This window comes from Xenopus tropicalis, chromosome 9 (assembly GCF_000004195.4).
Source record: "Xenopus tropicalis strain Nigerian chromosome 9, UCB_Xtro_10.0, whole genome shotgun sequence".
NCBI classification, from domain to species: Eukaryota; Metazoa; Chordata; class Amphibia; order Anura; family Pipidae; genus Xenopus; species Xenopus tropicalis.
In genome coordinates, this window is record NC_030685.2 from 56,851,874 (window position 1) to 56,878,286 (window position 26,413).

At 37.5% G+C, this 26,413-nt stretch overlaps 1 protein-coding gene across 1 annotated transcript in view; it reads left to right on the forward strand.

Annotated features, from left to right (window-relative positions):
- Nucleotides 1-26,413, forward strand: part of cps1 (carbamoyl-phosphate synthase 1) — a 58,278-nt gene that overhangs the window by 7,389 nt on the left and 24,476 nt on the right. Inside the window, exons 5-24 of the mRNA XM_004917848.4 lie at nt 1,110-1,166; nt 2,224-2,316; nt 6,182-6,271; nt 6,852-6,980; nt 7,055-7,161; nt 7,311-7,452; nt 7,527-7,604; nt 8,652-8,750; nt 8,927-9,022; nt 9,095-9,284; nt 10,119-10,276; nt 10,569-10,697; nt 11,438-11,582; nt 11,780-11,990; nt 12,140-12,338; nt 12,459-12,635; nt 12,798-12,916; nt 19,304-19,445; nt 23,770-23,835; nt 25,586-25,649. Of these exons, the coding sequence (XP_004917905.1) occupies nt 1,110-1,166; nt 2,224-2,316; nt 6,182-6,271; nt 6,852-6,980; nt 7,055-7,161; nt 7,311-7,452; nt 7,527-7,604; nt 8,652-8,750; nt 8,927-9,022; nt 9,095-9,284; nt 10,119-10,276; nt 10,569-10,697; nt 11,438-11,582; nt 11,780-11,990; nt 12,140-12,338; nt 12,459-12,635; nt 12,798-12,916; nt 19,304-19,445; nt 23,770-23,835; nt 25,586-25,649 (2,491 nt within the window). The remainder of the gene's footprint in view (nt 1-1,109; nt 1,167-2,223; nt 2,317-6,181; nt 6,272-6,851; nt 6,981-7,054; nt 7,162-7,310; nt 7,453-7,526; nt 7,605-8,651; nt 8,751-8,926; nt 9,023-9,094; nt 9,285-10,118; nt 10,277-10,568; nt 10,698-11,437; nt 11,583-11,779; nt 11,991-12,139; nt 12,339-12,458; nt 12,636-12,797; nt 12,917-19,303; nt 19,446-23,769; nt 23,836-25,585; nt 25,650-26,413) is intronic.

Genomic DNA, 26,413 nt, shown 5'->3' on the forward strand with positions numbered 1-26,413 from the left:
CACATTAAGCTCTGCTTGCTTGGCGAGGTCTCCAGTGAGCGGATCTTCTCCTGATATCCCCACCTACGGGTCGGCGATATTGGGCGAATTTAGGCTAATTCGGTTGTTTGGCCTTGGGGGCCAAAAAATCGAATTAAAACGTTGGTAATGGGCTCAACGAGCTGATGCGGTCCCCAATCCAACTACATTTTTTAACCTGCCCGAGCGATATCTGGCCAGTTTCAGGGGAGGCCCATTATTGGTGCCCCTACACGAGCCGATAAGCAGCCAAATCGGTCTAAGGGGCCGATATCGGCAGCTACAGTCGGCCTATGTTTGGCCACCTTTAGTCTCTAGTACTTGCATTCAGGGTTATAGTTAATCACCCCACATTTCTTTTTATCTATAATGCAATGTTTTCCCCAGATTACCACTGAAAATAGCAAAATTGTGTGCCTTGCAACATGCACATGTTTCACAATACGGAAGCACATATATATATTATATACATTGCATTAACATGTAATTCATTAGGTGCACGTGTATGTGTAACATGTAATGAGAGCCCTGGAAGTAACACCTCTCAAAGGCAAATTACTTCCTGGGATCCTTTGTATCCATGTAACCTCTGCTTTGCACTTTATTCAGTAAAATGCAACTAAACAGCAGTTCAGTTTACGCATATACTGTAACTTTGTGCGCATGTTTGTACCTTTGCTTCAGTAGAAGTTAAGCCCTAAACTAAACACTCAAGATTCTGTCCCAAAAGGCTTTTGTGCAGGTAGCCCAGTTGAATTCTGTCATTTACTAAAGACTGATTACATATATATAGTGGTGCACAGAAAGACAAAGGCTGAAGTTGTTCAGTATTCTTCATACTGGGCACTGCAGGCAGTAACCACAAGCTTGTTTGGACATGAACCCAAATTAGGTTGAAATTACCAGTCTGTACTACACACAGACATGACCAGAATCGAATAGCCCTTTAGTGTGAGAATTTCCTAGAGTAAAGCATCACATTCATACTCATATTAATTGCAATCTGGTAGTGCACTTGTGTGTGACACCCCCTGTTGCGGCATTATTGTATTGCATTACACTGTTCCTGTTTAAACTGTTCTCTCCTTCAGGTACCTGCTCTTTGTGGAATCGACACTAGAATGTTGGCCAAGAAAATCCGAGACAAGGTAAAAGAGACAAATGAATGCTTAAGTCTTTTAGGGATAAAGGCTGAAGACAAGAATCTCTAACCATTCTTGATCCCCCGTTTTAGAACCCGTTCTAGATCTACTAAAGTATTTCATTCAGTATAAAGAATTTATTCCTAACCCACTATACAAATGTAGATGCCTGGAAGGCTAAGGCTGCATGGTGAATATCAAAATGTACAGTATGTGAGGTAAAAAAAACCCAGTCCACCATTAATGTGCACTATGTGAAGAACAACAGCTGGTGAGGATATAACGTGGCTTTAATGTATGGTTTGGGGTATCTGCTTCCCACAAGGTATTTAGTATTATTATGGCACAACATACATGCTAGGAGTTGTTAAAAGCAGCTACAGTTGGACCCTCCTTCCATAGTGCAGGTTTTCTTACAGCATAGGCCAGAAGCTTGCAAAATGCTCCTCTAGATTAAAGCAACTGTTCTGGAGATTGTATGTCTTGCATATGTGTGTATTTCTTTAATTTTACTATTCTACCATATTGCAGCCTAGACCTGCAGTTACTTGTACAAAAGAGGGGCTGTGCTTGAATATACTTATAGTACGAACAATACATTCTATCATTATGTTGCTGCCAAGCTGCAAATGATGCGCTGTCAGTCAGGTTAGCTTAAAATAACTTTTAGCATCTATCTGGAAGATCAGGAACACTTAAAAAATAAAATGAAAGGACTATATTTTATGTTTAATGAAACTTTAAAGTGACAAAAGTGTGTTCTGACTAATTCCTCCATTCACAGTGCTCCTAACTGATACTAAAACTTTACCCAACAAATACATGGCCTGTGGGCACCAGGCAATAGGTATCTAATGAGGTGGGGGGGAAGGATCCCTTGAGATCAAAAAACCTGTAGGGTATAATATTAGGTTAGGAATAATGCTACCTTGAGCATATTGTAGCATCCTTTACTAGTACATGCTTGGGTATACATTGCAGTCTACCTGCAACCTATTGGCTTGTATTCGCTATATGGATCAATTTGTTTAAAAAAAAAGTTACAAATCTTTTCTCCTTTCAGGGCACTGTACTGGGTAAAATTGAATTTGAGGGAAAGCCTGTTGAGTTGGTAGATCCAAATAAAAGGAATTTAATTGATGAAGTGTCAACTAAGGTAAGTCAAGTTGCATTACTTTTAGATTAAGAACAAGACTCAAACCCCATTGCTGCTGAAGCAAAACATTTTGTATATTTTTCAAAGGCTTTCAAGATGGGTCTGAGCTCAGCCCATAGAATATTCTCATACTAGAATATGTAAAGCTTCTTCTGCTGTGCTGTACATTCAGGCCTCTGTTGCCAGCCTTGTCTGACAGTAGGTCAATTTTTGCAGTCATGGGATTTGCACCCATTTTCTCTGTTTTTAACTGTTTCTTGCCTAAGCAAAACTGCAGCCAATGAGTTAATCTTTTAGGAGGTGTGCAGGGTTTGAAAAATATAAATACATTCAAATAGGTCTTGCAAGAAGTATGAATTGTTCAGAAGACTGACCCATTGTATCCCCTGGTAAAAATGCATCCATTAACTTGGTTTAGGTTAACCCCGACTCACACACTAGCCTGTATGTGCATTTGGAAATAAAATGAGAACTCTCTGACACCCAGCAGATGATAAGGTTCAGCATGTGTAGACTTTTTCCATGTATTTCAATGTCACCCAAAATGCCAGATTGGCATGACTCCAACATGAGCCATTAAGGGTCATTTCTGACCCCAAGTGCTGTGTAATAAGTGCAATTTTGGATGCAAATAGTCATGTTCCTAAATCATAATGACAGTGATCAGTTAGGGAAAAGGAAGTATTGGCAAATAAAGAATATACAGGATGGTTCAGTGTCTATTGACTAGGTGTCTGCCAGTTATTTGCAAGTATATCTATGTTTTATTTTCTGTTTGTATTTTTCTGTTGCTATACTAAGATATAATTTTTTTCCCATCATGCTTTATATATAAAAGTCTCTCTAGCTTAGAATGGCACAAGGGGCATTTTGATAGTTGCAGCCTGGTTTTCCACAGCCTTTGTTATCACCTTCTTGTTGTGTTATCATGCTTTTATAATAACCTGGCAGGAAAATATTACATGAAGGGGGACAGTTTTTTCTCATGTGGCATGTTGGCCAGTATGGGCAGCATAACAGGGGGCTCTATTTTTTTTTTTTTAAAAAGTTATTGTTTCTCCCAACCCAAATGCCCTATTAGCCCACACCTCTGATGTCATTTAGATGAACCATTATCTTACAGATAAGGGAGAATGGTTCAGTTTGGGCTACAATTCAGGTAACAGAAAAAGATTGATTAGGGTTTCCATTTTGCTATGACCCTGGTAATATATACTTATCTATCTTATACCTATACCTATCTTATCATGATGATGCTGGGACCATGGGTGTCGACAGAGAATTTTCAGTATGGGGGGTCATCAATCATAAACAACCTGTTTTCTAGACCAAGCCTGTATACAATAACTAGGTGCCAAGTAAATCGGTTGGCAATTACCTCCCCCCTTTTGCCCCTATTTGCGGATGCCTGTGGATATATTGTAAAGTCTCCAGAGCCTTCAAGCAGACTGGGGGACACATACTGCCAGTGGGTCTCCAGTTGGACATCCCCGGTCTAGGGATTCAGGGGAGTGGTTGGACATCACTGGGTAGTGGCCAGTTAAAAGTGGTGGGTGAATTATTTCCAAGGGAACAAAACTGGCTAGAAAAAATACCCAAGTTTTCTCATAGTCTGTGCAGAGAGATGCTTCTAATAATCTCAAGGTACAGTTTTTGTTCCTTAACCCCAGTTTAATAAAATCAGGTTTTGGAAGTAGTAAATAAGCCCCATACAGATCATGGTTTCCTTGTCAAGGATATATTGAGGTGGAGATATGAGCAGTTCTTCTTAGCTGCATCTTAAAGATCAAACACAGTTACAACAGGCACCAGTAACAAAGGAAGGAATATTTATATTTAATACTGTCTTACAAAAGCCTTAAAAAGCCATCCATAAAATAAAACTGACAATAATGAAATTTACCAATAGCAGCAATTAGTAAACCCAGTAATCTGTCTGTTTTACTGACAAACAGCCACTTAATATAAACCAGCATGAGGCATATTTAATTTCAGCAAGATCCAAAAATTGATTTCTTACCAGCTGCTTCTGCCTTACTTATTAAGTCTGTGCCCACACCAATAAAATTAGGTGGAAATATTTGTGGAGAAAGAAATTATTTTTCCTTATTAATAGATTTGGAACTAAAATATGATATATTCTTGCTATATTATATTATTTCTACCTTTGGGACAAGACAGCAAATCTAGGGCTGGCAATCTATACAGGGTGATAATTCTTCCGGTCTAGTATGCTGCATCTACCAAAAACACATGCCTCCGAGTAATAATGGGACCAATTAAAGTTATTCTGTATTAATGGAAATTTAAACCCTTGAAACAAATTAATGTAAAATTACACAGAGTTCTCTTCTGAGCACTTTTGCAATTTACAATAATGATTTGTCTCCCCTAGTTTTCAATATTAGCATTTTTTTACATTATAAAAAAAAATGAAACTACCGTGCTCCAGCTAATTTCACTATTTTAGCAGTATAAAAAAAGCTCTCTGAGCCATTTTACATTAATTTGTTTTGAGGTTTTACATCTCCTTAAAGCAAGTATCTGTCCATTCAAACTACAGGCTGGTCAATTATTTTTCTATACACATGAATGTCCACTTTGTACTTATTTGGATGATAAACAGTCCTGTTGGTTGGGCCATGCACTCGATGAACCCATACATGAATTCTGTTGTGATTAATGGTCGTCTTGTTTTATGCTAAACAGCGTTAGTAAAAATTGCATCAGGTTGTTTTTTTGCATTTGTATAAAATGATAGCTACAGTATATACACGACTGGATTTAGGGTGAAGTGTTACCACCCTAAATCCTAAGATACTTAAAAAAGAATAACTGTACTCCTTTTGCAAGTAGGAATAGTTTCCATTTATTATTTTTGAAAGATTTGTACAGCATGTTTGTATCTGAACACTTTTATACAGAGTATATATATATAGAATACAGTATATATATATATATATACTTAGATGAACTCACAAGACGTTTCAGAAAGAGATACTATGTAATGTAAAATTTAGGTTTATTTAGTCCAACATTTCAGTTTTTTAACCCAAGTATTATCTTGCTCTAATGAGGTGCTGCTTATCTTCTACTGCTTCTTCTATATATCTATCTATATCTATATAATATAATATAAGGAGAGGAGTCAGCAGGGCTTAAGGTGAAGCCTGTTCACGAGTCACAGTGGATGTGTAAAAGTCACTGGGAATAGGGAGAAACCCTGTAACGGTTCCAGAGTGTGGAAGTTACCCCGGAAGATGAGAGTCCCAGAAAGGGGACAAGTTTTGAACAAGTTTGCTGAACTGTTTCTGGGTGAACTATGTTCCTGTGAGCTTTATGTTGGGAAGAATTTGCCCTAAATAAACTTGCCTGCCATAGCTAATTTCCCCCAAAAATTAGGTGTACAGGCAGTCAGCATGTCACAATATCAATAATAATAGTCCACAAACAGCACCTCACTCCAATCGTGCTACCATGTAACTGCCCTTGTGCATGGAAATACAACATACAAAAAATAAATCACAGCCAGCACCAACATCTTTGTGTATTATCGCAAGTGTATGTACACAAAGATTCTGATATATATATGTATATATATCTAATATCTATATAATATAAATATATATATATATATTGCAGTTGCTAAAGGGCTGTGGTTGCCTTGGGCTATTACAGAAACCCATAATGTGCATCATTTTTACCCTAGGTCTTTGTTAGGTTTTAGTTCTCCTTTAAAAAGGGGGATTGAAATGATAACAAACAGGGATCTTACAATAATTTAACACTCTGATTGTGATAGGAAGCTAACAAAATGATGAATAAGACTTGGCTTTTAAAACATATTTTCCTGTTGGAAATTTAGGAAATCAAAGTTTATGGGAAAGGAAACCCTGTCAAAATTGTAGCGGTGGACTGTGGTGTGAAGCATAATACCATCCGTCAACTGGTACAGGTAAGTGTGTGTTGGCCTATGGATAGTAAAAGCCTATATATTAGTATATTTCATAGCTAAAGCTTCATTGTAGTCCTTACAAATAAACCTTTAGATGGATAACATTGGGAAATAATAAAGAAAATAAGAAAACTTCCTAATTCTGATTGTATTTACAAATACAGAACTCCAGCTTTAGCCAAGGAGGTTGCCCTTAGCTATAGTGTAAGCCAGTGATCCCAACCAGTGGCTCAGGAGCAATATGTTACTCACCAGCCCATTGGATGTTGGTCCCTATGTACTTAATGCAGGTGCTTATTTTTCAATTTCTGGCTTAAAGGCAATATTTAGCTGTATAAAAACTATGTGCATTGCCTAACAGGGCCTCCTGTAGGCTGCCAGTTCACATAAGAGCTACCAATAGCCAATGACAGCTCATATTGGACAACCCCAGGAACTTTTTCATGCTAGGTATACAGTCACTTTCTTTTATAGTGGAGTCAAGACTTGCTGACTTGCTATTTCTGTGCAATAGATTTGGTGTTGCATTCATATTTTGAAATTATAAGATCATTACTTTTTCACTTACTTTTTTTTGCAGAGAGGAGCAGAAGTCAGTCTAGTTCCCTGGAATCATGACTTCTCCAAGATGGAATATGATGGTCTTTTTTTAACAAATGGACCTGGGAATCCTGAGTTGGCACAACCATTAATTCAAAATCTCAGGAAGGTAATTCTAGTACCCAGAAAGCATATTTGGGACAGGTTACATTATGTATACTGACCGATTCCCTTAATATCTAGGTCTTTAACAGTGACCGTCCTGAGCCTGTGTTTGGTGTCAGTATGGGAAATGAAATTGCTGCTTTAGCAGCTGGAGCTAGAACCTACAGACTTCCCATGGCCAACAGGTACATTGTGATATAGAAGGTTTAAGGACAGAAATGTTGAAACAACCAAAGTAATCTAAAGCACAATGTTCTGATTAGCAATTAATAATGTGTATAGGAATTCCCATTTATCATGGGCAATTTAACTAACAATTAATATATTGGTACAGGGGTCAGAATCAGCCAGTAATGAACACAATGAATGGACAGGCATTCATCACTGCACAAAACCATGCATATGGGGTAGACAGTAACTCACTTCCGGAAGGATGGAAACCGTTGTTTGTAAACATCAATGATCACAGCAATGAGGTAGGTGCTTGGCTTTATAGGCCTAATTTGTTATAAGAATGTCTTTTTCAGCTTCTAAACAATTTTCCCCACAGGGAATCATGCATGAGACCAAGCCAATATTTACAGCACAGTTTCACCCTGAAGGCAGCCCTGGGCCAGCTGATACAGAGGTAAAGTGATAGAGTTTATCCATAACCATTGGTCATAGACTGCTTATGAGCCTCATATTTGAGGACTAATACCTAATGTTCAGGAGTTTCCACCCAAAATATTTATCTGAGATATGTGGTACTGATACTGCCTAGGACAGCAGTATTATTTTGCCTACCACTACTGTACCTTGTCAAAATAGACTATAGGTTTTTTTGTATCTTAAAGGAGCAAGTGCAATGGATTATTAGTTTTCCCAGCATTCTGAAAAAACAATATATTCCAACAGTATGCATCTGGCATAAGGCCATCCTTACTGAAATCAGTGGCGTGAGCAGTTAAAGTCTGTTCATTTCTATTTTCCATTTCTCTGAGAAACTGAAACCTATGCAGGCATGTGATAAAACGTATCCTATAAATGCTTTGATAAAACAGATTTGCTAACTAAAGGGGGCATTAAGATAACAGAAGGAAATGTAAAAAATGCAGAGACCTGCAGCTGCCCCAAAGTGTATAGCACTCAGTAGTGCTATATTCATGGAGGCCGGAGGTGGGGGGCAAGAAGTCATCTTCTTTCCACCCTCTAACTTACATGGCATTCAGACACGCAAATTAGGGAGCAACAGAGGACACTTTTTGCAGTGGGACCCTGTCATATGGCAGAAGGGCTTGCTTGTGCCCTTGATGCTGCAATCTGCACCATGTGCCAGATTAGTGTCATCTGGGGGCCCCTTTGTGCTCTTGCACTTCTTTATTCGCTTATTGTTAATTGCCCCTCAAGTCTTATACATAAAAGCAACCATAATATGAGTGATCATTTGCCATTACCTGGATGGGGGACATTTACATGACTGCTCCCTTCCTTTCTCTCTTCAAAGTAGTGCTGCTAAACGCAGGCATCATTATATTTATCAGGGCAGCTGCAGCAATTGTGGATGTTTTTGCACAATGTACTTCTAGTCTTTTATGCTCATATTTTGATTGATGCAAGCATCCATGTAATTTGTTTTAGCTTATTTATCTGCTTACTGTATGGCATCAATAATCAATTTGTTTCTTTACCACAGTTTCTTTTCGATGTTTTCATGTCAATGATAAAGAAGGGTAAAGGCACCACTCTGGCATCAGTAATGCCAAAACCCGCACTGCAGTCTAAAAGGATTGAGGTAAGATGGACAAGCTTTGTAGCCAGTGTTCTAAAAGTGAGTTGATACTGTCTGCAGCAGGTAAGGCAGATTGTCAAACTTAAGTATCTACAGTTATGGTTCTCTTTAACTGATTAGAGTTTTTGAAGAAATCATTCTTCCTTATTAATTACTGTAATTGTCTCCTCAATCTATAGGTGTCTAAAGTCCTTATTTTGGGCTCTGGAGGTCTCTCAATTGGACAGGCAGGAGAATTTGATTACTCTGGGTCTCAGGCTGTGAAAGCTATGAAGGTAAAGTGAAACATTTTTATGTAACCCAATCATTTGTTAGTGACATTCTAACCTGATTTCCATGATTTACAGGAAGAAAATGTAAAAACAGTTCTCATGAACCCCAATATTGCATCAGTCCAAACCAATGAAATCGGTTTGAAACAAGCTGACTCAGTGTATTTCCTGCCCGTCACACCGCAGTTTGTCACTGAGGTTATTAAAGCAGAACGACCTGATGGCATCATCCTGGGAATGGGTGGCCAAACGGCGCTGAACTGCGGTAAGACTATTTGTATTGACAGGATCAAAATCTCCCAACTAGTCATTCCAAAGCCATTTTTGGGCTGCACATACCACATTAATTGTATTATCAGCTTCCATAACTGCAGTTCCCTGACCAGGTAATTGACTTCTAAACTGCATCGCTGGTGCCTAGAATAATTACTAACATTATAACTGGCTTCCTTCACGCTTCCTTCATGGCATTGTTAGCTTTCCTTAATGACTTGCTGCTTTCTGTGACTGGATGACTACTGCCCAAAGCCACCTCTCTGGCTTCATTAATTGGTATACTTTTTAAAAAACAATTCATGGTGAGGCTAATTAGTCATCTATTTTGTGGTTTGCAAAAATATCAGAAAAATGTGATGGAGTTTTTGATCTATTAAAAAAGCTACCTCTTAATAAACTGACTCTAATGTGCCTATTTTTCAGAGGATGAAAAGACAGATTGCCACAGTCCACCAAGTCTGTTGGGAAGTAGTATTCCCCTTGGTGACCCTTAAAATATGCTCCTAAACCTTAATAATTAAGACCCCATATTTTCTTATTATTATGACTATATTTCTAAGTAAAAAGCTTAGTGAATGCAATTTGAACAGATAAAACAGTTATGCAACTCTAGATAGGTCATGGTGTTGTGCAGTAACATGAACAAATTCTGGCTTGAACCAGTAACTGAACATAACCAGTAAAAGCTACATTTTAATTGGTTGCTAAAAGTTACTGGACTGGGAAAAATATGTCGAATTTATTAAACAACCCATTTGTGCCTGCTTCTAATACATTAAATTATATATATATATATATAATGATACATCACATTCTTCTGCAGGTGTGGAGCTGTTCAAACGTGGGGTCCTGAAGGAATACGGTGTCAAAGTTTTGGGTACATCAGTGGAATCAATTATGGCCACAGAAGATCGACAGCTCTTTTCTGACAAATTGATGGAGATTAATGAGCCAATTGCCCCTAGCTTTGCTGTGGAAACGGTAATATAGAGATGGTGGGAGATGTATGAGGGGAGTAAGGTTTGCTTTTCACATGTGAATTAGTTGGTCAGAGTTTATGGCTTGGGTTTCATTTATTAAAGTGAAACATACTGGTCTCATTTATTATTTTGGTAGTAGACATAAATTAACCTTAAATTCAAAATGATGATGATTTTTTGTATTTTTAGATTTCATGATGAGGTTTAAGAAAAGTTTATGCAACACTTTTAAAAATAATGAATGGCTAAGCAATTTAGTTGCTGGCAATTAATTTTTTTGTGGTTTTGTGCAGATTAAAGATGCTGTGGATGCAGCTGATAAAATTGGTTACCCTGTCATGATTCGCTCTGCGTATGCTCTGGGTGGCTTGGGGTCAGGACTTTGTCCAGATAAAGAGACGCTTATGGACCTGGGAACCAAGGTAAAAAATGAGTGGGCACTTCAAGGTTGTAGATATTAGCTGCCAAGTGTATAATTCAAATATCTTGAAGCTACAGTACATCTTGAGTACTCTATGTACTGACTTAATGGATCAAATGCTTTGGTACTGACTGCAGATGCTAAATGGGAAGGTAGGCTGAAGTGGAAAAAAGAGCAAGTAATGAAATAGCACGGTAAATTAAATCCGGAAATGTATATTCAGAAAATAAATAAGAAAAGCAGAAAAAGTACTAAGAAGGAAAAAAAATGCATGAAAAAAGTTCATTAAGTTAAATAAATGATAAAGTGTATAAAAAGTAGGAGGGAAAGGGAACAGAGAGTCTAAATGCAGATAGAAGATGATGTGGGAAAAAAGGCAGGTGTGAGGTTTAATCGAGAGACACATGCACAACTACAAGAATAAAGAGATTGTAAAAAGACTGTTACTGTCTTTGGCCTTATTGATATGGGTGTAAGTGTGCAGTAACAAGCAGCCAACTATTTGGACAGTGAAGCTTTTTTAAATCAATTTTTTCATCTAGATTAAAAAGAATTTCTGAAATAAAACAGTGAAAAAATGGGGCAAGGCCAGAATGTTGTGCTGCGTGCACCATAGAAGCCCGATAGCAAAATGCACTGCTGTTGCTGTAGTTTGTACACCATGCCATAGCAAGGAAATTAGTGGCAGTGTGCTACTAGTTATATTGTATCCTAAACCTTTACTGTCCTTCTCTTTTCTAGGCACTAGCAATGTCTAACCAAATCCTAGTTGAGCGATCTGTGGTGGGCTGGAAAGAAATTGAGTATGAAGTAGTTAGAGATGCAGCAGATAATTGTGTGACAGTCTGCAACATGGAGAATATGGATGCCATGGGTGTTCACACAGGTAAAGGAAATATACGCAAATTCTGATTTTGTGAAATCTTTTCATTAACTTAGGCAAAACTAAAGGTTTATATTTTCTACATACAAACCTAATTTTCTATAAATATTGCCATTGTTTAATGTTAAGGCTTAATTGAGAACTAAAGGTTTTATTGTTAATGCTGTTAATTGGAGATAATTCATATTTTTGACTATTAGGAGATTCTATTGTTGTGGCGCCAAGCCAGACACTCTCCAACGAGGAATTCCAGATGCTCAGGTCCTGTGCCATTAAAGTTGTACGACATTTGGGAATTGTGGGAGAGTGCAACATTCAGTTTGCCCTTCATCCTACATCATTGGAGTATGTGATCATTGAAGTCAATGCCAGACTCTCCCGTAGTTCTGCTTTGGCTTCAAAGGCTACTGGGTAAGCAAATCTTCAGAAACAAACTTTTCTTTCTTGCAGCTTCTGTTATGGCTTCCCAGTGTATTCTGCAGTTTTCAATTGCTATCAATAAAAGATGCAGACGTCAGTGCAGTTGGTCAAACAGGGTTACTTACATGTCTTTCAAATAGATATCCCTTGGCCTTTATTGCTGCCAAAATTGCGTTGGGCATTCCACTTCCTGAGATCAAGAATGTTGTGTCAGGGAAGACTACGGCCTGCTTTGAACCTAGTTTGGATTACATGGTGACCAAAATCCCCCGGTGGGATCTTGACCGTTTCCATGGAACTTCAGGAGTAATTGGCAGTTCCATGAAGAGTGTTGGTGAGGTAAGCATGCAGGACACCAGAAATTTAATAAATGTAGTGTATACAAAACACAGGGTGATTTCATATAAAATGTGTCCACAAATATGATTATGTGGTACATTTATTGCTATGTTTTTACAGGTCATGGCTATAGGTCGCAACTTTGAAGAGAGTTTCCAGAAAGCCCTTAGGATGTGTCACCCAAGTGTGGATGGATTCACTGCAAACCTTCCGATGAACAAGTCATGGGCTGCAGATGCCAACCTCAGGAAGGAAATGGCTGAACCTACCAGCACTCGTGTCTACAGTATGGCAAAGGTAATTAGGTAGAACAATAAGATGGAGTCAATGCATCAATGGGACTGTAGAATTACAGGTTCAATTAATTGAAACACACACACACATATAAATAAGTATGGTGGTCAAAAATAGATTTTCTACTTTTTTAGATGACAATTGCAATGTTCTTCTTTGTTTTAGGGTCTGGAGACTGGAATCCATATGGATGAGATCCACAAGCTTACCTCCATTGATAAGTGGTTTCTGCACAAAATGCAAGGCATCTTAAATATGGAAAAGACCTTAAGATCTACTAGGAGGTAACTGTTCCTCTGTTTTACTTTTTAGCTGAACACTGTATTGCTGCACTTTTCTACTTCTTTAAGGCAGCTCAAGACAGCAGTTTCTTGCCTTATTGTCTTATTACCACATATGTTATAGAATGGCCAATTCTTAGCAACTTTTCAATTGGTTCTCATTTTTTATTATAGTTTGTGAATTATTTACCTTTTTATTCTGACTCTTTGACACTGACCCCATATCTACTGCTCTTTGAGGCTACAATTTTATTGTTATTGCGACTTTTATTTTCTACTCATATTCCATAATACTAATTTAAGTCTCTCATTCAAAGCACTGTCTGGTTGCTAGTGTAATTTTGACCATAGCAAGATATACCTGCTGAATCCAAACTGAAAATCTGCTGAACAATAAGCTAAATAATTGAAAAAACACAGAAAATAAAGTGAAGACCAATTGCAAATTGTTTCTGAATATTAGAGATTTTACTATTTGTTTAGGTAATGCTTGGCCTTTTGCTTATGACTGTATGTGTTTTTTTCCATATAGCCATAACAAATTACCCAAATTATCCAGAACATTTTTCATTTGCTCTTTTCCCTACATCATTAATGGTGTGTCTCTTTAAAACAGGGTTTTTTTCCTTCTTATAGAGTGAGTTTCACAGAATCCTTCATGAAAGTTTTTAAAATAAGTTGCATGCTCATGTCAATCCCTTAATTTGATTTAACGTTTAATTTTCCAATGTTACTACTGTAATGTAACTATTAATTGCCATATAATAATCTCTGCAAATTTTAAAGGGGACCTGTCAAAAAATCTGTATAATTAAGGTCCTGTTCAAATTAAACATTAAATCCAAATTCCATTTTTGTATTTACACATCCATACCCATTATAAAGGCATTTAAAAACCCCACCTGTCAATCATAAATTGCCTGCCAATTACTTTCACTTTCCATTCAGCACTTCATAGATGTCACTGCCCTCCTCACTCTTTCCCTTCCTCCTCACCATCTTATTGTGTAGCCAGTGCTTGGGGGTTCTGGCACATAATCAAGATTTTGACACAATGTAAAGCTTTCCTTACTAACAAAATTGTGCCTGCCTGCTTGCTGTAGTTGTATAATTCAAAGAAGATGTAAATAAATTATGTAGCATAAGTAACGTTTATTATCGTTGACTAACCCAATAGGAAAATATTTGGAATCATTTCTTAGAGTGACAGGTCCCCTTTAATATAATGTCATAAACCTTTCTGTCACTAATGGTAACAAGGAAATTGTCAGAAAAGGAAATATTTTATAGTATATATTTTTACTGTTGTGCTACTGCTTCTGTTTGGATGCTACTGCTTCCTTCTCCTGTCTCCCCCACCAAACTATCCATCAGTTATTTCTCTCCCCTAGTGGATCATTAGGAAACTGCAGCTACATTTATACAAGGAATATGAGGCAAAAAACTGCAATTATGAAAGAAAATGTTAAATGCTACAACTGGGAACATAGCATAAGGAAATAATATAATGTCAAGGGTTTGCTTGCCTCAGTAAATGGATGATCATTGGAACTGCTAAATATGGTGTATTAACATATCCTGGGGGGTGCCAAGTTATTAGGCACCTCTCAATGGTGCTTGTTAATTCCCTGCTACACCAGACTGGTGCTCCTTTTTTCAAATAATGCACAAGCCCAGGGTACTGCTTGAGTGTTGGTTTTCTGCCATCTTATCCCAGCACTGTTCTAGGCAAGCATACTGTATATGCAGTGCCATGATTTCTGTACTGCTCATGTGTCCAACATCAAATGCTTTTACATACACTCTAATTAGAATTCAGCCCTTCCAACTGTGAATGTATGACCCTGAGCATTAAATCTTGCTACAGCTGCTTGGTACTATATACACAAAATTTTAAATTGTTTTGTCATTGGAAAGAGGAGCAGATGTCTATATTTGCACAGGAAATCACAAAGCTGGAAATCTGCTTTATAAACATGTGTTTAAAAATATGATGGAAAGTGTCTTTACTGGGCAAGCAGCAGCGTTGCCGATCAAGACGTTAAGCAGTGCTTCAGCTACAGGATATTTGTCATGCGATGGACTTACATGCAACGAATCATATACAAAATGATATCCTGAGAACGTGCTCTGGCAATTGGATGCCTGCAAAACCTGCTTATCTGCTTTCTTCTTTCTGAGTGTGGCCAATATTAATCTTGCAGTCTGACAACAACTGATGAGGTTAAGTGAGTTATTTGCGCTGTTGCAGTAAATCAGTAGAAGGAATTTGTCCATTGTCCATTATTACAAGATCTTAGCCACCTGTTCCTACATCTGCTTTTCCAGGAAACTACTTTAAGTATTACTAAATGTAAGAAAAGCTTATTTTGACAGCAATGGGCACTTGGAGGGCTGTTTTCTTCTACTTCTCTAGTGTTACAGGATAAGGCTAGATTCAGAGACGTGTTGGCTACTACATGGAAGACCTAAGCGCTAGTTCCACTGAAGGCCGGGGCAGTTGTTTCTTGCTGTTAAGCTAAGGGTAAAGGCACCCTAGGGGGGCCTATTTATTATGCTGTGTAAAACGAAATTCGACAAAAAACAGTGTAAAAAGCTGTTTAAAATAAATGGTAAAGTTCGCTGTCTGAACGCTAGAGTTGATGGCGGTATTTTACGTAAGTTCTGGGGGAAGAAAAAATGGGTAAAAAAAATACGCAGATTTTCCACCAGTTTTTACACAGTGGAGCCTAGTGATGTGTGGCGAATTTTGTGGCCATTTTTTAAACAGCATAATAAATAGGCCCATAGGTGTATGTACTGCTTATCTATGACTTCATTTTGGAGGCAGGCAGAGAGAAGTGGATGCGCTCCAATACCCTTCCGTGTTTAGCTGCAGTAACAGGCACAGCATGGGCCTAAGTGCAGCTACATGGAGCAGAGATTGGCCTGAAAACGCATGTTTTGCATTTATCTGCAGGCTTACAATTCTCCATGTGGCATTAGACTTACACAAATATTGTACTTACAGCCATTCCTAATTAACAATAAACTCTTGCCCATCCATCCCCTAACCTTAGTGTCATTTAGCCAGCAGGCACAAACAAGTTCTGTCCCTCTGAAATGTAGGGGTTCCCCCCCTTCACTAAGGACTCAAGATTCAGATATATTTTTTTGTTATTTACAAACAGTGTAATATCACTATAGTCTGAATGCGTGCCCTTTGTATTTGAAAGCAAATTCTCTGTAGCTGGCAAGTTTCCTACTATAACTGCATTGTTTTTCTTTACCCCTGTTTGTTAAATTATTATAAGTCCCCTGCTTGCTAAAATATTGTTAGCGCTATAAAAATAAATAATGATGATTAGGCACTAACTAGATTTGTTGCACTAACATTTTATATGCTACTTGCTGCATCCTAAATTGAAACTGCGGAGGTGATACTGGAATGTGAAAGTGGGGCACTGCACATGCTCAGTGTGTTCTGGGCAGCTGTTGAGCAACTGAGGGGTCAACACAAGCATGAAATGAGGTTGTCATGTCATATAATTTGATGCTACAGTGCTGATTATTACATTCTGATGTGCTGGTTTGTTATCTGTAATGTGAATCTGATTTAATTGCTAATTAATTATATTTTCCATATATTCTGTGTATTGTTAGTTGGTCCCTAAGCTCAGATAACTGATGGCATTAGAGATGTCAAGCTTTGCAATTCAAAAGCCAGGGGACTGGCTAAAGATTGTTGCTGTTGCCTTGTGACATTACGGGAATCTGGCTGCTTCCTCTAATCCTAAATTTTAAATATAATGGCCTAAGAAATGGGGTTAGTTTGTTTAAATAAAACTATTTTTCTATGTGTTTTCTTCTTCATGACCACAAGAGGCTGCTAAAGATTTAAGCATCGGGAAAAGCTTAACTATATGATCATAAAGGAAATCTAGTTTCTTATCTAGTTTTCTGCATCTGCCCGTCATGTCTGACACTTTGGGAAACGGCACCTGTTAAGCATATAATGAATACATATTTTATTTTTGGAAAGGGAACATCTAGTAACTCTGCTTTAATTCACTATGCTGTACTCTTTAATTCACTATGCTGTTCTTTTTAGGTACATGTAATTTATGCTTTAAGTCATTACTTTTTTAATGGGAAAACAAGGTTCATTTTCTTTTGGCTCTCTTTTTTTAATTGAAACCATTGCTGAAACCTAAACCAGTAAGCAAAGTATTGTTACAATGGCAATACATACTGTATTCAGTTTATAACACTAGCCTGGCAGAACAGGGACGGTATGACTGTTAAATAACTATAATTACCAATATGTATGTTTTATTTGTCTTTAAACATATACCCATCTGACCTGTATGTAAATTACTGGAATCTTTAGACATATTTTTTTTATTGGCTTCAATGCAACTATGCCAGTCTTTGTGCCATTCGGCTGACCAGGGCTGTGAGGCTGTTTAGGGCTCTGGCACACGGGGAGATTAGTCGCCCGCGACAAACTGATTTTTTTGCACTACTTTTGAACTAATTCTATTTTGGTTATTGGACTTTTATACCCTTCAGTTAGGCTTAAAGCCAAAGGAACTGGTTTGAAATACATTTCATACTGTATAAAATGTATTTCTTTGGATATACAGTAACTGTAATCGCACTAGCCGCAGTACCTCTTGAGGAAGTCACATTTGGGATGAAATGGATGTTGGGAATGAAGGGCCCTCCATTAAGGTCCTGCTCACCCATTTGAGGTCTAAATGTATGCAGGCATTTAGTAAGGTGCTGGTGGGATATATCCAGAGATACAAGTGCTGCCTACTGGAGTCATTGGAGATCTGGCTGTGAGGCAGATGTGCACCAATGAGTGAGTGCAAGTACTGTTTGCACACTAATAGCACATGCTAATATGTGTCACATTTAAAGTGGAATATTACATGATTTTCAACTCTTCATAATTTATAGCATGCACTACAAAAATGTATACCTTTGCTTTATGCTGGAGGACATTTAGAACATACAGTATAGGAGAACTTAAAATATTAAGGGACTGCCTAATCACTAACATTCACAGACTATTTAGATTCTTATTTTTTAAGAGGCCCCTCTCTAGCTCTCTTATGGGATAGGCACATTTTTAATTAATTGCTATGATGCTAAAGAATAAAATGTTTATCTTTTAGATTTTGTATTTAAATGACTTTGGAGTGAAAGTTCCAAATTCTAACCTTATTTTTATGCTTTCAATATTTGTTTGGTTCTGTCATTTTATATTGGTCATTGCTGTAGCTGCTATTGATGGATGACAGTGTCGATATGTTATAATACTATTAATAAAATATTTAAGAATATTAAAGAATTATAATGAAGGAACAATATGGCTTAGGGCTGATATTATTTTCTCAGTAGTACAGAATAAATAACATTCCTGGAAACCCTGGGAGTGCAGGTCCCTTATACACATGGGTATTTTTCTCTGCTTGTTGTAATGCACTCAGTTTTGAATGGTTCTGTTTACCAAACTTTGCTTTGAAATGCATTATCCAACCCAGACACCCAGGAAAAAGCCTTTGATAGAACTGAATAGTCCATCCTTACATTGCAGTCATAACTTAGCACTCATAGTTTCCTGCAATTCAAAGCTTGTAGAAACTCTGCAGGGAAACTGGTTTCTTCATAAGATGTATAATAGATGAGGCAAGGCTCAGAGCATTTAATGCTGGTCATGAAACTGTACTCAACAGTACGTGTTGTGAAAGTCAGAAAGAACTTTATGTGGCCCTTACTGATCCACCTTGGCACATTGGCCTTTGACACCTTCCACAATGGCCAGGATGTTGGCAGATGAAAGTGATCAAAGGAGCTCTATGGCAGTTTGTTGAAGCCATAAGAATGCTTAAAATGCTTCAACCATATTTCTTGTGCATCGTCTGATTCCCAAAGCTGCCTTGCTGACAGGTGAAAATATACTTATTAAAATGAGTTTTATTCATCTGTCTTTTATTATCTATTATTAACTACAGCATGTAAAAAAGATCTTTCAAAGAGCAACAGGGTGAAAACTTAAGCAAGCATCAAGCAACCATGAGATGGCAACAAGACTCATCCTTATTTTAATATCAAATCACTGATTTACGATATATTATACAGTATATAACAGGGTATTTGTATTTTTTTTAGCTATTGTTGGGCTAAAACTTTGACTATAGGGTTTTCTACAGTAATCAATACATTTATCAATTTATCCCAGCATTCTATACCCACTCTTTATATATATTCTGTGGAAATCTGTCACTACAGCTAATATCTTTGCTTGGAAATTAGAACATGAAACAAGCTGTTATGAAGGTTGATTTTCTATTAACATTCTACTTTGAAGGCATTATATTATATTTTGTTCTTCCCCATTAGCGAATCTGTCCCAGAAGAGACACTAAGAAGGGCCAAGCAGATTGGATTCTCTGACCGGTACATTGGGAAATGCCTTGGATTGAGTGAGGCACAAACCAGGGAGCTGAGGCTGAACAAGAATGTCAAACCATGGGTGAAACAGGTGAGACAACTTTATGTTTATTTTTCTCTAGCCTCTCGCTCACTCTGTTTTGTTCTTCAGTAAAGGAGTGAAGCTCCTGTAATTTGGTCTTTCAAAAAGCAGTGATTCTCTTCTTCTGTATGTCTCAGTCACAGTGGTAATAGTTTCTATCCAACATCCACAGTTTTCTTGCCTTTATTGTCCTTTATTTCGGAAAGACTGAAATAAGAAATCTTGCAAAGCAAAGGAAACCAAATACAGTCACTATAAATCCATTTTGTGAAACTGGATATCTCATAAAACATAAACCAATGCATTATGTGCAAATCATAAACATTAATATTAGAAATGTAGGAACTACAGGGTGATAGCACCCATTTAAATTAAACTATGGGTTGAAATATATTGTCATGCAATTCCATTTTTTATAAAAGATGATCCTCTACTCTATTTTTATTAATTCCTATTTAATTCTGTTAAAGGGGCAGTACCTGTAGACACATTTCTTCAACATGAGCAAAATAACTGTACATGATTATTCTATTCTACCTATTCTTTTAACTGAAACCAATCCATATGTTCTTTGTTTTCATTATAAGCAGTAATGGAGAATTGTTTTGATTTTATACTCATTATTTTCCTTGTAGTTAGCTGAGTTAATTCAATTACAGATAATGAGCTCTGTATAAACTACCCCTTTCTTTACTGTCTTGATTGTGATTGTTTTGGCCTACAGATAACTAGAAGCCCATTATACTTTGGGGTTTATCTGTACACCGGTAATCTAATAACTACCACATGGAGTAACTTTAGTTTCTCTGTCTACCCTATTTAGCTCAATAAATTATACAAACCATAGATTTTTCCTAATTAAAACAACAGGCAAAAATTATAATAGGCACAAGTCCTATTTATTTAACTTATGTTGAACAAGGGGGTATAAGGCTCCTTTAAAACATGTTTATGGTTTAAACAATAGAAATCTGAGATTTCTCACTAGATGATATTATGGAACTTTCTTTGGAAGGAATTAGGTTAAATACCAGGAAGTACATTTATCCAAGCAAGGAGAGAATAACAGAGAGATTTAGCATCCCTCCTGTTATGAAAAAGTCTGATACCAAAGGCCATTTGAAGTAAAAATGTAAGGTTTATTAGACACATACATGGGTTCTGAGCAAAAGATAGTCAGAACTACAGAACATACCGCTGGGTTTTTACAGACTTTGTGACATGGTAGCATACTATATAATTACGTATGAGTATGGGTGTTGCCAATTTGAACAAAGAACTGTTCTTATACCACAACAGGTGGCACAGCCCTCAAGGCAAACTTGAGAACAGCACCCATCCAAGTCAGGGGGAGCAGTGCCTGCAGCTGGTCTCTAAACAATAGCACAGTACATAGGTGATAAGACCAGCTTTATATCTTTTACTCCATTGTTACCAGAATGAAGGGTAACATTAATTGCTTTACAATATCCTTCATGGACCACTGAAGGGGGTGGGGGGGCATAGGAAATCTGCCTACACAGAATTTATTCTTTATCACTTTTCACTACCAGTCTAGTTTAGTCCATATCCCATTCTTGCAGACACAAATAAAATAATTGTATTAATGAGCCAGTGGATATGTCAGATGACAATGTTATTTACAATGAGTAACTGGATAATAAGAATGAATAATAGCAAGGAATTTTAATCATATCCTTCGTAGAGCTAGTATGCAGGTCAGAGAATCTTACAGCATAAAACAAGAGCTGGGAGTCAAGGTCATTCTTTGATGCAGACTGTTGGCAGAACTGGAAATTCATGAGGATGTTTGGTCTCTTTTAAGGTCTTTCTAAAAACAGTAAAACAAACCGTGCTCTTACAGCTACCTGCAATGAATCTGGAACAAACCAAATTGTTGCTCAGTTTTTTTCCTTAATTCACTCATGTCAGGGGCTTGTAGTTATAATATCTCATTTATAGCACTTGGTTCCTGGAACTCAGCCTTTGTTTCTCCATCTTTACATATTGTGCAGATATTGTACGGGTACTAGAAAGTCTTTCTTAAAACACTAAGGCGGTGCTTTATCAATATTCAAATTTAAATTCAAGTTTTTTTTAGCTAATACGTGCAAAATTAGAATTATGGTTCAAAAACTTGAATGTCTGATATTTAATAGGAGTTGTCCTAGGCAAAGTCATGCCATATTTTCAATTTCAATCGGTTTTCAAATATTATTATTTAAACAACTTTTCCATATAATAAAATTAGCAAGCATTCAAATAAATATTTTTAAAAATGCGAGTTTATTCAAATTATAAAAAAATTTGAATTCACAAACTCGAAAATTTATAAATAAGCCCAAATATCTTTGCACTTCAGTATACATTTTAGCCAGTTGTTTCCTGCTCAGGGTTCATGTGATCACCCACAGAAGACATACAGATGATAGCTGATATGTTTTGATTATCAGCCCTTGATACACACACACACACACATATTGGAGTATATTAAAGTGGATTATAAGGATTATTCAGTATTTGGTCATGTCCTAAAAAGATGGATTTTGTGAAGGAAGAAGGAAATTCTGATTTCCTAGAATTCTCTTGAAGAGGTACCAGTCAATTAGGGTGCAGCACAAGAACATATATAGAGCATTTTGATTGGTTAAGAAGATAATCACCTCTCATTCTTGATTTTTCAACAGCCATCCCACAGCTTAACCCTGCTCTTTATCAAGCAATTTCATTTTCCATTTTCATCATTTCTTGTTTCACCCACAAAAGCAATTTCTGCTCTGCTCTTCTCAAGTTACCATTGAATCTCTGGCGTTCCGCTGAAGTGGCAATTAAACAGTATATAAAAACCTGTAATCATGAAACATCAGGAGCTGACCTGGTTTAAACATGCAGCATCTGGTGTTAAAAAACTAGCCTTGCAGCTATCTCCCGAGGTGCTAACATTGTTTTATGGGCTAATACTTTACTTTAAGTGCCCCATCATTACCAAAGTCATTTTGCATTCATAGGAAGCATTGCTGTTTTAATGAAGTTACTTGGTATGCACTGCTAAAACACAGTTACGTTTGTAGGCTTCATCCTGTCATTTGCCATGAGCTAGTAGAATACCTTGATTTGCCAATTATTGCTTTACCATTCTTCTGCCGGAGACCCTCATTACTGATAATACTGATAAACAAGGAAAGGAAGAATATTTATTAGGGCATGCACTCCTGCGGCACATCCTTAATTGTTATACTTCTGTCGCATTCAAAGGCTTTGCAAGGAAAACGATTTCATACAGCTTTGTATGCACATAGAAATTGCTCTCTAGACACAATTAAAACTTTCCATATGTATAGTGATGTCCAATAATATTGATACAGTGCGGGATTCCTCTGCTTTTTAGCTTGTAGGGGTCACCAGTTGTGGGTACACAGTGTTTTTTTGTGGGCTGCTTTAGATGGCTCTTAGATCTGAGAGGAAAGACCACTTAAGAGTAATGCCCAAGAGAACCCTGCCAACTGCCCAATAGCCTGCCATGTTGGAGAGCTACATAGAAAGTACCGTACCATGTTAAAAGTGCCAGGTCTGGGTGAGCTATAATAAAAAAAAGTCTATATATTTTAAAACAAAGCTGATATAAGATTCTAGAAATAATATAACTGTATGTATATGTTCTGAACATGCAAGCCCAGGATAAAGCAGCTGCAAGGAACAACCACTACCCTGCCATTATCACCTAATTCCAAATAAGGGGAGATAAAATACTCTCCAGCAATCTACTGAGTTTGCAGTGCTTCAGTGTTTGCTGAGAAGTGGGCAATCCACACATTTTTTTGTCAGTAATCTGGCAATTCAAGATGTATGATTTTGCTATCCTTTTCATAACATGGTGTTTATTGAAGACAAAATAACATTTCCAGAGACACACATTATTAGTGAAGCCTTTAACTAAATGTATCACTGCAGTGGAACTGTTTGTGATAACATACCCATAGTGTAACACATACTGTAACTGTATATCAGTGTTAGGCCCTTACAGTCATGACTGGATTTGCTTCCCTAAGCACATTTCTTATATGGTTATATTCTAATATGTTTAGCCAAAGGGGACTTTATTTGTATTTTAAGATGAAAATGGATGCACATTTCTTTTGGGGTACCCCTTCCTTCAGCTTAAGTGTGCACTTCAGAACACATGCACAACCCTTTTCTTATTGCCCACCTTGCACCTACATATCTGTTCTACTGTTTATACTTGCTTTATAGTAAATTCTCAACCATACAGGCTCGCCATTGTACATGTTGTATTAATTTCTCACCTTTTGTTTACATTTTCCCACTTCTGCAGATTGACACTTTGGCTGCTGAGTACCCTGCGATTACAAATTACCTCTATCTCACATACAATGGACAGGTACTGTATTTTATCCATGAACATTGCTCCTTAGTATTAACCTTATTACAGGTGAATTGACCTTACAAAAACTATGAGTGCAGTGTAGCCAGTGTCATCATAAGGCGAAGACACACAGGGTGATTAATCAATGTGACTTTTTAAAAAGTTGGCTTGCGGCAACTAATCGCTGCGACTTTCCCGCCATAGGGTTTTGTAAAAGTCGATGCGACTAATCGACTAATAGATGCAACAAATGGCAGTTGCCTTTCTCACTCTTTTTCCTTTTTAAAGGAGAAGGAAAGGCTAATAAAGAGTTAATCTCAAGCTGCAGGCATACCTTCAGTTGTCTCAATAGAGCCCTTAGTCTCCCCATATTTCACCTGTTCAGATGATCAGAAGCCAAACAGGAAGAAAAAACGCTGAGCTGTGTAAAGAAAGTTCCCATAATACCTTCCTCCTGCACAGACACCCAGACCAGAGTCAGCTTCCTGTTGATTGGCTCAGATCCACATTCCTAAGGGGGTGGAGTGAGTTCTTAGCATTCCTGAGGGAGGGGGGAGCAGCAGAGAGGAGAGAGCTGAAAGCTGCATGTCTATGGCAGAGGAAAACAGACACAACTAATCTTTTTTCAGAGAAGTCAGTGCAGCGTTTCTGTGATTGCTTATGGCTGTATTTACATAGACCTTTCTGATAAAGCTTACTTAGCTTTTACCTTTCCTTCTCCTTTAAATCTGCCATTTGGTTGCTAGGCTTACTGACCTTAGCAACTATTCGTTGCTTTAAATGTCAGAAGAAAATATGAAGAAAAAACATTTTATGGCTTTACTCTCCCACCCCAGCAGAAAAGAAATACAAAAACTCAGGCCTCCTGTTGCCCCTGTATGAGATCTGCAATTCCGATCTTGCACATATGCTCGATGCATGAACCATCTTCTCTCCTGGTCTTTACTGGACACTTCTCTCCCAGGTCTCCTAAAAGTCCTGGGGACCATAGTTGCAGCACTGGAAATATGGCTTAGCGATGGTTTAAACAGAAAGATATATTAAATCAGACAGATTGGATTTGTGTCATTGCATCCATCCAATCTGATGAATCAAGCACAAGTAGACCTATTGACAAAGTGGTACCCTTAAGCTACTGCCACCCGGAAGGTAGTGTGAATTCCAGGGTTCCCAGTGTGTGCGGCAGCCACAGGTGCAGCAACTTGCGCCTAATGAATCACACCTAGATGTTACCTTAACACCGAGTGGCTGGAAATTACTAAAACCTCAGCACAACAATTTTGAATGCAATTGTACTAAGTGCTGTTTCGCACACGTCTGTGATTGCACTGAAACTGTGGGAAAAATCAATATATTTTGGTAAAAAAATATAGGCAATTGCATCCAAAATTACACTTTGCACTGTGTTCCCAAAGATTTTATAAAGTTGCTTAGATTTGTCCCATCCACAGAACACCAAAAGTTCAGTTGCAGGTGTCAACTGCGGATGCTGGGATTTCTAATAATGTAGCTTACAGAATAAGTGCTTCATCATTCTTCTTGCCTTGGAAAATAAAAATTCAATCAGTCTCCTTCCACTAATATTGAGATTAATTGTCAAGCTGCTCGGTAACTGTGACAATTTCGCTTTGAACATTCACATAGATAATGAAATAATAAAGTTTAACTGCAGATTTCATTCTTACAAAATATATCAAGAAGCTTCCTCTACAGTCTTTTATGCTTTTCTTCAGTATCGCTGATGCTTTTTCTATTTCCCATTCAGGAGCACGATATAAAGTTTGATGATCAAGGAATGATGGTTCTTGGCTGCGGCCCGTATCATATAGGTACTTTTGGCTTTATTTTCTGCTTGCTGCTTTAGCATTTCTTTGGTATTTCAGTTAAAAAAATGAAACAGGGTTTCTATAATGATATTACTGGCTGATCCTCTTACTGCACAGCAACCAAAAACTGGAGTAGGAGCCAATATAGCTGTGGTAACAACTGAATAAGGGTCAGCTGCCCAGGAAAATTGGGCAACAATAAGGGTTGTAGAAGGATGGATTCCATAATAACCTCTAAACAAGGGTTCATAATACGCCACACCATGTACCTTACATCCCAGCCATGTTTTGCTCTCATATTATGAGACACAAGCAGATATAACTGGAACATAGATCCATTCTATGGCCTCAGGGTGTGCCCTATCTCCTAGGCAAAATATTACATTTTAGCCTTCTATTGCATGCAAACATTGGGTGCATATGCTTCCTATGCCTACAGGTATTTCTACTGGAGCCTGAACAAATGAATAAAGCTGGACCTGGGCCCTTAACAAAATTACTTTATGGCCAAAATTTAAGATCCAGCTTTGGCCCCATTAAGCAAACCAATGGCAACAAAGTGCCATAGTTGATATTGAGTTCTTACAAGTATTTTCTTACCCATTCATATTTGTGACTCCCAATGGCCTGTCATTTGTCTTTATTCTGCTAGTCATTTAATGACATAAAATGTCAGCAGTTAAAAAACAAATACATTGATTAATCACATCTCTTAGCACATACTTGGCTACATTATCTACCATTACCCTCCCCAGAGATAGCATTAA